This window comes from Petaurus breviceps, unplaced genomic scaffold (genome assembly GCF_028583685.1).
Source record: "Petaurus breviceps papuanus isolate PSGF00001 unplaced genomic scaffold, PetGlider_PUasm1.0 90734, whole genome shotgun sequence".
Lineage (NCBI taxonomy): Eukaryota > Metazoa > Chordata > Mammalia > Diprotodontia > Petauridae > Petaurus > Petaurus breviceps.
The window spans coordinates 5,593,132-5,603,538 of NW_027187327.1; the positions used below are offsets into that span (position 1 = coordinate 5,593,132).

The 10,407-nt window shown below is 37.5% G+C and overlaps 1 protein-coding gene across 1 annotated transcript; it reads left to right on the forward strand.

The window, feature by feature from the left end:
- Positions 1–3,611: 3,611 nt before the first annotated feature.
- Positions 3,612–4,922, forward strand: LOC138145398 (olfactory receptor 13G1-like). Its single transcript, XM_069067045.1, has one exon. It carries the CDS (start codon positions 3,948–3,950, stop codon positions 4,920–4,922), a length of 975 nt encoding a protein of 324 aa, XP_068923146.1. The 5' UTR covers positions 3,612–3,947.
- The last annotated feature ends 5,485 nt before the right edge of the window (positions 4,923–10,407 follow it).

The following is a 10,407-nucleotide window of genomic DNA, read 5'->3' on the forward strand; positions in this document are numbered from 1 at the left end:
CTCTCTCTCTCTCTCTCTCTCTCTCTCTCTCTCTCTCTCTCTCTCTCCCTCTCCCTCTCCCTCTCCCTTTCTCTCTTTTTCTGCCTCTAGTTCCATCTCCTGGTTGAGTGTAAGACCTTTTAGAATAGGGATTATTCCTTTCTTTGTATTTTTACTCCTGATGCCAGGTTGTAGCAGCAAGTACCCTACATAACCTGGGGTGGCTGCCAACACAGGTTCTTAGATCTGCTTTTCTAAAGGAAAGCAACTCAAAATGTGTTAACAATCTTTCTTTAATCAATCAAACATATCATTTACTTAGTTCAGGGGAAAAGGTCAGCACCCCAAACTTCAGAGTATACAGAGGTTACAAGCAGAAATTACAAGACAGAGAAACATTTCAAGCAGACAGGCCTCCAACTGTCCAACCATTACATTCATACCTAGTCAATTACCACAGAGGGAAGCATCAACATCTGGGTTTTTCAAAGCCTGGAGGGCTCTCAATGGCTGCCCAGAGTCTCATCTGGTCAAATCACACAATACTCAAAGTGAGCCCCAAAACAAAGCCTCCCATCAGGATTTATATAGCCTTCTCCTGGCTCAGAGAATTTATATGTATATATATATATATTTATATATAAATCCTGGCTCAGGATTTATATAGCCTTCTCCTGGCCTCCTACCATGGGCTCACTTAAGCCTATTAAATGGTCTAGGGGCAGGGAAGATCTTAAACAATACAATCTTAGAAAGATGGCCACAACATAAATTTACATTCTCATTACACAGGTACACAGTAGGTACTTAATAAATGACTGATTGATATCCTGTTTTAAAGTTCACAAAAGTCTTAGTTTATTTGAGTCTCCTGTAACATAGATGCTTTAGGGATTATTATCTCCATTTTACAGAAGAGGAAATTAAGGCTCAGAGAAGTTACGTTCAGTAATACATGAGAAGCTAGAAACATACATGAATCATTTAGAAATAAGAAAGACTATTACAGTGATGAACCAATATAATGGGCTCTCCAGGGAGGGTGTGGGATCTCCATCCCTGAAGACCTTCAAGAAGAGAATAGGCAACCCCATGTCCAGGATGCTAGAAATTTATTTTCCTGAATATAGGGAACTTGGCTGATATTCCAAGACTGCTCCTAATTTTTGTAGTCTGTGATTTTTTATGGTGTCCACTGGTTTGAAAGAGCCCTGTATAAAACAGGGCAGTTCTGAATGCTACAGCTAACTATTTTTCCACCTCTAAAAAGGACAGAGGAAATCAGTAGAATTCAGTTGTACCATAAGGAATTTAGATTAAATATAAGGAAAAAAAACTGATGAAGACTCTTTGAGTTTGAAATAGATAGCCAAGGAATTTTGTGGCTCCTACCCGTTTGACTGTGGGAGAAAGGTAGCTTGTCGTACAGCACTAGGAAGAAAGGCCTTCAAAACCAGTAGGATGCCATGGCATTCTGTCTGGTGCTGTATTTTTAGCTTAAGTGATGAGCTCAACTGCTCCTATAAAGCCCTTCATAATATGGACCTATAGATGTCTCTGTTTAGTCACCCTTTTTAAAAATTGAATTTTCTTTTTTATTATAAACTTTATTATTGGCAAATTCAAGTGTTGCAATACACAAAGAAAAAGACATGTGGAACGTTGTTTTTGTTACATACCTTTTAAAAATGTATTAAATTTAACAACATTGTTTTCTTTGTGTCTCCTCTCCTGATATCCATCTCAAATGACAATGATGATGATGATGATACCTGCCTTGTGTATGGAGTTTGATGTTTGCAAACCTTGAAAGCCTTTCTCATTTTTCCAGAAAACCTTCATAAAAAGAAAAGTGGCAGTCTTCTGCATAGGTGAGTCCTTATCCTCAATCAATTTGTGCCTAAGTATTTTATTCAGTGTATCTAGTACTGTTAAATTCCGCAAGTGATAATAATAGAGATAACAAAATTGTTTATACTGATGAACTCTTTTGATTTGCCTAGTAATTCTGTAAATGCTTTTTATTAAATATATTTTATCTCTTTTAGAGAAATGATAACTGAGACTCAGAGAATTTATAGTGTAGTATGGAATAAGTAACCTTAGTTCCTCATTTTTCCGTGAGGGTCTTAGAGCCGATCTTCAAATCATGTAAAAATGAATTTTCTATAGAAGTAATGCAAATTTTCTATTTCTTCCTTACAGTGTAGAAATTAAAAAAAATTCAAAATGATGACTAACCATAATGTAAAAGTTTTAATTAGACCCAACAATATAAAATCTTTATTTTCTAATGTGTACAAGTTGTGTGAGATGAGTCTATTAGAATCTGGAAAATGTAGTAGTAGTAGTGATTTCCATGATCTTATTATGCTTTTGGTTCATTAAACTTCTGAACAATTTTTATGTTCATTAAATGAGCTAAGGGTGTGAGAATTGAGCTCACCTCTCTAATGTAGGTCCAGTCATTATAAGCAGTATATTACTGAGTAGTCCTACTGGCCAAATATAATTAGGCTAACTTTTAAAGGTCCTTTGAAAACTGAAAACATTTTATGCCATGTAATGATAGGTCACATAATGATCTGGAAGGGATTTATAAGATCATTTAGTACTCCCCAACCCTGTTTTACAAATGAGGAAACTGAAAATAAGAGAAGTCAAGTAGTCCACTTAAAATTACATTGTTAATGACTAGTCTAGGATGAAGACCTGAATTTTCTGCTCTCAGTTAAGGAATTTTATGCAATCACTGATTTATTCATTTAAAACCTATTTATGAATTACTTACCACATGCAAGGCAATATATTCAGTGCTTCGAACTCCTTAGCTTTTCTCTTTCACCTAACAACCTTTCAACCAGAAACTCCTACACAGTCCATTCTCATTCTAACTCTAAACTTGGCTCATACAGATCCACCCTCCAACTCTCTGAATCCAAAGCATCCTTTAATTCAATATCCAGTTCAAGTTCACCTCACCCCTGTGCCCTTCACTCTAAACATCTCCTGGATGCACCAATCTCTTCCACCTCTGAATGTTTTCAGCAGCATCATAGAGTAGAAGGCATTTGAATTAAAAAGAAATTTACAACTCCCCCCCCCCCCCCCCCCGCCTCCCAACATGGATTTGTTGAGTGAATTCGGAAAGGTCAATGAATGTCTATGAACTTCAATTTCCTCATCTGCAAAATGGAAATAATTACCTCAAAATGTTATTGTGACAAATCAGAATAGATAAAATGTTTTGTTACCATACTTTACTATGTAAATGTACTTTATTATAGCATTCATTTGGGTGCTTAATTATCTTGTTTTCCCTTGTTGCATAACTTTGTCTATGAGTGTGTTGAGGAGACATATTTGTCTCCTCAAATATGTCAGATTGTCAGCTCTCAGAGAAGAGATATGTTCCTTGGTACTCCCCTTCCTCCTACAATCTCCATTGTACCTATAACAATACTATGCATATAGAAAGCCCTTAAGATAGGTTTAATAAATAAATGTGGGAGATAAAAAGATGATATAAAATATGGACTCTAAGGTGGCATTCTTTTTTTTTTTAAGTTTTTTTTTTTGCCTTTTTGGAGGGCAATTGGGATTAAGTAACTTGCCCAAGGTTACATAGCTAGGTTTGTGTGTGTGTGTGTGTGTGTGTGTGTGTGTGTGTGTGTGTGTGTGTGTGTGTGTGTTAAGTGTCTGAGGCCGGAACTGAACTCGGATCCTCCTGACTCCGGGGCTGACGCTTTACTCACTGCACCACCTAGCCACCCCTAAGGTGGCATTCTTAAAAGGACATCCTATGGTCTAGAATAAAAAAAAAGTATTAAAGTACTTATTGAAGTGACTTGAACTGAATCAAATGAAAGAGAAGGTGAATCTAGCTTATTATTCTTTTGACTTCTTTTCTTTTCTTTCTTTTTTTTTTCTTTTGACTTCTTTTCAAGGCCAGTCTTTAGTTTATTGGAATGAAGAACCAGTCGATGGAAATAGAATTTATACTGGTGGGAATTTCCAGTCTGCCGGAGCTACGCATGTTTCTGTTAGTGTCTTTCTTCTGCATCTATGTAATTGCTCTGGTGGGAAACTCTCTCATCTTCTTCACTATCTATGCCAGTCAACAGCTCCACACACCCATGTACTTCCTTTTGGGCAACTTGTCTGTCATTGACCTCTTATGTACATCTACAATTGTGCCCAAGATGTTAGCCAACCTTTTTTCTCAGAGGGCTGCCATCTCATTTGCAGGCTGCATGGCCCAGATGTATATGTTCACATGGGCCTTAGTCTCAGAGGCTCTCCTCTTGGCCCTCATGGCATTTGACCGCTATGCTGCCATCTGCCATCCCCTCCATTACCCAATGGTCATGAGTAGTCGTGTCTGTATTGCGATGGCAGGAAGCATCTGGGTCATTGGTATAAGCAACTCAGCAGTCCATACCAGCTTGGCAGTCCCCTTGTCCTTTTGCAAGTCCCTCATTATTGACCATTTCTTCTGTGAGCTGCCACCCATATTGAAGCTGTCGTGCTCTGACACTCATCTCAATGAAGCCCTAGCTTTCTGTGCAGATGTGATTTTTGGGGTGGGGAGTTGTTCCCTTATCCTGGTTTCTTATGGATGTATTATTAGGACAATTCTGAGGATTCGCTCCTCTGAAGGCAAGAAGAAAGCCTTTTCCACCTGCTCTTCTCACCTTACTGTGGTGTCCCTCTATTATTCCACTGTAATTTATACTTACATCCGCCCAACTTCCAACCTGTCTTTGGGAAGGGACAAAATCATCACTGCCCTCTACTCTGTCATTATTCCTATGTTCAACCCAATTATTTATTCCTTCAGGAATAGAGAAGTGAAAGGGGCACTGCAGAAGCTGTTGGGATGGACTTCACTCCTTTTTCCAGGCAGAGCTTTATCATTTAATCTAAAAAATCATCCATCTTAGCTCCGACTCAACACTTTCTCCATTACTAGAGGTGTTGAAGCAGATGCTAAATGGCCACTTTTCAAGGTTTTGCTAGAAGACTTTAATGTTTCAGGTAGGAGTTGGACTAGCTATTGTCTGGGGTCCTTAAGTTCTAGGATTCTATAACTTTTGAAGTAGGTGCTGGTTAGGTCAAAGAAATGCATGCTTAATGGTGGGATTTCAGGCAACATTTCAGAGAATTAAATGAAATATTTGTGGGGTGGGTGGTAAAGAAACTTTTCTAAACTCATTAAATGACATCACATAGGCAGTCACCTCTCTTCCACACCCTCTGATGCATGAAGTGAAAATTATGTCTAATTTTATAGGAATACTTGTCATGCTTGACTTGACATACTTTTCTTTTCATGTATATATGCATATATATATACATATACATACATACATACATACATATATATATATATGTTTGCTTAGATAGGGAAACAATGCTACTAGCCATGAATTTTCTATTGGTAATCTGTACAACATATCTTAGAATCCAAAGAAAATTTCAGGTAAGCTGCAACATATGCTGAGAACAGGAGTATTCTTTTTGACTCCCATTCCCTGATTAGGAAATGGTCATTTGAACATTGAACATTCAACTGAACACTGAACATTCCAAACATTGTTTGGAATGATGGATGGAATATTTACTTTATTATTTTACATGATTGTGTCCAGCAGCATCTGGCATCTGCTTGATATGTTGCTAGTGCCTATATCATGTTATGTTGCTTGTCCTAGGTCCTATTATTTAGTAATAGTACAGCTTATTGATTTAAATATGCATCTATTTGGCTGGCCAGAACAAAGAGGATAGGATCCAACCTCTTCTCATGTCCTTCAGATCATAACAAGTGTTAGTTATTGACAAAACATGCAGCCTGAGAAGAGGAACCCTTTGGGAACTGATCAAATATCATTAAGACTTATAGTCTGGCTTAGGCAATGCTGCTTTTATGGACACTTTCTATACTGAGAATATAATAGAGTTGAATAGCAAAGCAGGGTTGATCACTCAATTTCAATGCAATTCCAAATAATGTGGAATTCTCCCAGTTAGATAAGACTGCTGAATGCACCAGAGTTAAGCATCTTAGAGCCTGGGATGACTGTGTGTGTGATGAGGCTTGAATACCCCTATATCTCCATCCCCATGCTCTATTAAATGATTAAAGCCTTCTTATTGGTGAGCTTATTTTTTTTCCCATTTCCTCTCCTCACACTGCCAAGTCCCACCTTTTCTACAAATGCAGAGCAAATTGGTCGTCTAGACTGAGAGGTACAGCATTTCAAACCCTTGGTCATTCTCAGTCATGCTGTAAAGCATGGAGAGATGGGAGAGAAAAGAAGAGAGGTTGGCAGCAGCTGTTAATATGCATGCTTCTATATGGTCCAGACAAAGCTATCAACAAAGGTTAGTCAAGGACATTGCAGAGAAATAAGACTAAGGCTCTAGTCCAGGCTTTCTGTGTGATAGAACATGGATAGAGAGTGATGGTCTGAAGAAAGGGGATGTATTAGCTTTTCCACCTGTCATTCTAGCAGTGGTCATCAACATTTCTGAAGTATCATCTACCAAGTCTTGCCTTGTTGGAGTTAAGGTGTTGGAGAAAGAAAGGAAGGCATGACAAGGGTGACTCTTTCTCATCACAATATACCCATGTATATTATAATAATGATGATGATAAGGATAATAACTATAATTACTACCATTTATTTGGCAATTTAGGGTTTGCAAAGCACCCTGCACATATTATCTCATTTGAACTTCACAACAGCATGGTAAGGTAGGTGTGATTATTATCTCCATTTGACATGTAGGGGCAGCCAGGTGGCGCAGTGGATAGTGTGCTGGGCCTGGAGTCAGGAAGCCTCTTCTCCCAGAATTCAAATCTGACCTCAGACACTTACAGCTGTGTGACCTTGGGCAAGTCATTTAATCCTGCTCGCCTCAGTTTCCTCACCTATAAAATAAGATGGAGAAGGAAATGGCAAACCACTCTAGTATCTTTGCCATGAGAACCCCAGATGGGGTCAAAAAAAGTCATACATGACTGAAATGACTGAATAATAACCATTTGACAAATGAGAAACCTGACTTTGAATGAAATTGTTACTTGAATACAAAGCATTTGAGGCAGGATCTGCATTTGTGTCTTCCTAACTCCTTTCTAGTGCTATCCACTACACCCACCTGCCTCCTTATTCAGAATCCTTACTCCATTTCTAGCAGAACATCCTGTGTGCCATGCAATGGCTTGCACTCACCTATTTTGGTGTTGTGCATTGTCTCAGTTTACTTGTATTCATCATCTACTTCTTCATTGTCTTTAGAATGATTCTATAATAAAGATTTGATTTGAAAAACTCAGTCATATGGTTTCTCTCTTTGTTCTGGACCTATGAATGTCCAGTGCAATGATTTGCTTATAACAAAGTTTTAGAGAACTTCCTGCGGCACAGAGAGGTTAAGTGACTTGCTAAGGGTCACGCAGCTAGTCTGTATCAAAGATAGGACATGAACTCAGGTCTTCCTGATTTCCAGGCCAATTTTCTATTATACTATGCTACCATTAGTGACTTCAGTTAATGGATGATGAATCAATCAAATGGGCAGTTTAATTCAGCCAATAGAGTAGCCTAATAGAACTCTGTTCTAGGTGAGCAGAGAGTGATCTTTCAAAAAGGCAGAGTTAAGGGAATACCTTTTTGACTAGAGATAACAAGAATTTACAACAGGTTTAGGAAAGTGTTGTGGCTAGTAATTCCTTATATTTGTATTATGTTTTGTAGTTACAAAGGATCTTCACACATATTAGTTCATTTGAACCACACAATAACTCAATGAGGTTGCTAGTAAGAGATATTAAACTCCATTTTATAGGAGAGGTTATGGAGAGTCAGTAAATTCCAGTGACTTTATGCTGTGTTATAGCTAGTAAATGACAAAGACAGGACTAAAATTTAACAAATCCTGACTCTAAGACCTCCCACTAGGATCGCTTCTTCTATTGTTGTTAGTAATGAGGTATTGCAGCTAGTAACTGTTCTAAAATAAAAACCACAGGCAATAGGAATAAATGCAGGTGATTTCACAGGTATTCTAAGCTGTCTTCCCTTGTTGCAGAGAGAGATTTACTATACCTGACAATATCTAGTCTTGTGCAATTGAACATAATCAAAATCTAACTAATATACGTATATATTTCAACTGCCCAGTGATGTTAATAGCCTTCCACTGAAGAGTTCTATGTTCAGCTGGGTCATTTGTAGGCGTCCTTATAAGTACTGGCTAAATATTGTGCTGTGTATGGCTCTCAGAGAGTTAGTGCTCTTTTATTATTCAGTTCCATTTTTCTTCCCAGGGTGACATTGGACTTGATGTCAAGAGATGGGTGAGTTTGTTGACCTAACCAACTAGAATTTAGCTCTGATTCTCCCATCCATTGACTGAGAATCTCACTTCTTAAACTTGTTGCTTTTCCATGAAGCATTGGCCTAGTGGAATTGGCTCTTCATAGATTCAGACATACATAATTTGATATTTTGATAGCATACTTTGATAGCAAAAAATTGCTGAGCAAATAAATGGCATATAAGAAGTAGAGAACATTGCATAATAAATGTATAAAATACTTGCCAAGTGACCATGTATTTGCTTATTCCATAACCTTTGGAAACCCATAATACATAGGATTGATATAAATCCATCAATGTTTTATATTCTATTTCGACAGTTCTAGAAAGTGTAAGGTTTGATTCTTCCTTTGAGCATGTAAAATTGAGTAATAATATGGTTCCCACAGGAAGTTTTCTTCATACTTCTTATATAATAGCTCATTAAATTCTGAATCCAAAACTTTAGAGGAACTCTGGATGTGTGATGAATGGTAAAACAATTCACTTGTGCTCTGGGTAGACTCAGAAGACAGAAACTTTTCTCAGTCCTGGCTTGTTCTTTCCCTGAAGGAAACTACCAATATTTTCTGCCCACAGGTAGCTCATTAATAACGGAACAGGGAAGATGAACCACATGGCCAGTCTTAGCATATAATTGGGAGCTATTGAAGTTTCTTAAGTGAAAAAAAAATAGTCAGATTTTTTTAAGAACTCCACACAATTTTGCATTTGTATGGAGTATAAATTGGAGAAGAGACCAGATACAGGAAGAACAAGTTGTAGGATATTTGAGCACTGCAGGTGGGAAGTGACAAAGAATTGAACTATGGAAGTGACTTGTGAGGTGAGAGAGATGGAAAGATTTTGAAGCAGAATCAACAAATCGGTCAAATACATTGACATAGAGGTTCTATGTCTAGGTATGAATTCTATGGAGGCAAAAGAGAGAAAGATCATATATACACCAAAATATTTAGAGTAGCCCTTTCTGTGGTAGCAAGGAATTCTGAAGCATGTATGTGTTCACTTGGGGGATGGTTAAAATTTTTTTTTGTAAATGAGTATAATGAACTATTACTACACCATATGAAATTATGACTAGGAAGTATAAGTAGATATGTTAGGATGTAATACAGAGTAAAGAAATCAGAACAAGGAAAACTATGTACAATTACATCAATATAAATTGAAATAATAAACAAAATTGAACAGAGTACTATGTAATTATGACTACTCTTTGTCTCCACAGAAGACCTGTAAAAAAAAAGATTGGTATCCATTTTCCCCCCAGAGTTGTGCAACAATTGTAGAATGTTGCTTATATTATTACATATGGTTTTTATGTTGGTCTTCATGAATTTCTTTTCCTTTTAAAAATCTTTGCTATTCATGATTGTTCACTGGGTAACTGAGGGAGTTAGTATATATTCAGAAACTATGGGAAACAAAAATATCAAAGTACCTAGAGAAAGAATATCCTTTACCACTTGCCTGAAGGATTCAGGAAATGAGAGATAGAAAAAGGCAGCCCTTGCCAAATTTCCTGTGAGTCACTGAGAAAAGAAAAAAAAAGTGTGTTATGTCTGGGGTACCCAGTAGAATATGAATTCTAGAAACATAAGAAATGTATAAATACCTCATCCAGAGGGACTTAAGTAGTTGAACATTCCATGAACTCATGTCCCCAAACATTCCAGAGATGATATAGGTCAAATATTCATGTGCTTTCAGAATACAGTTTGACTTTGTTGAGGTCCAGAGGAAGGCATCTCTCTTCAATGCAGACTGAATTCCTAGAAATAAAAAGGTTCAATCTCTGGGTTTTCCTGAATTTCCAGGTTACATCTATGTGAAGATTTAGTGGGTAAAGAATATAGCATATTCTCTAATTTGAGTCATAATCTCTTTCACAGTTGTTAGAGCAAATGACAGGAGCAGGCAGGAGAGGAAGGATGTGTGCATGTGTGCACGTGCGTGTGTGTGTGTGTGTGTGTGTGTGTGTGTGTGTGTGAGAGAGAGAGAGAGAGAGAGAGAGAGAGAGAGAGAGAGAGAGAGA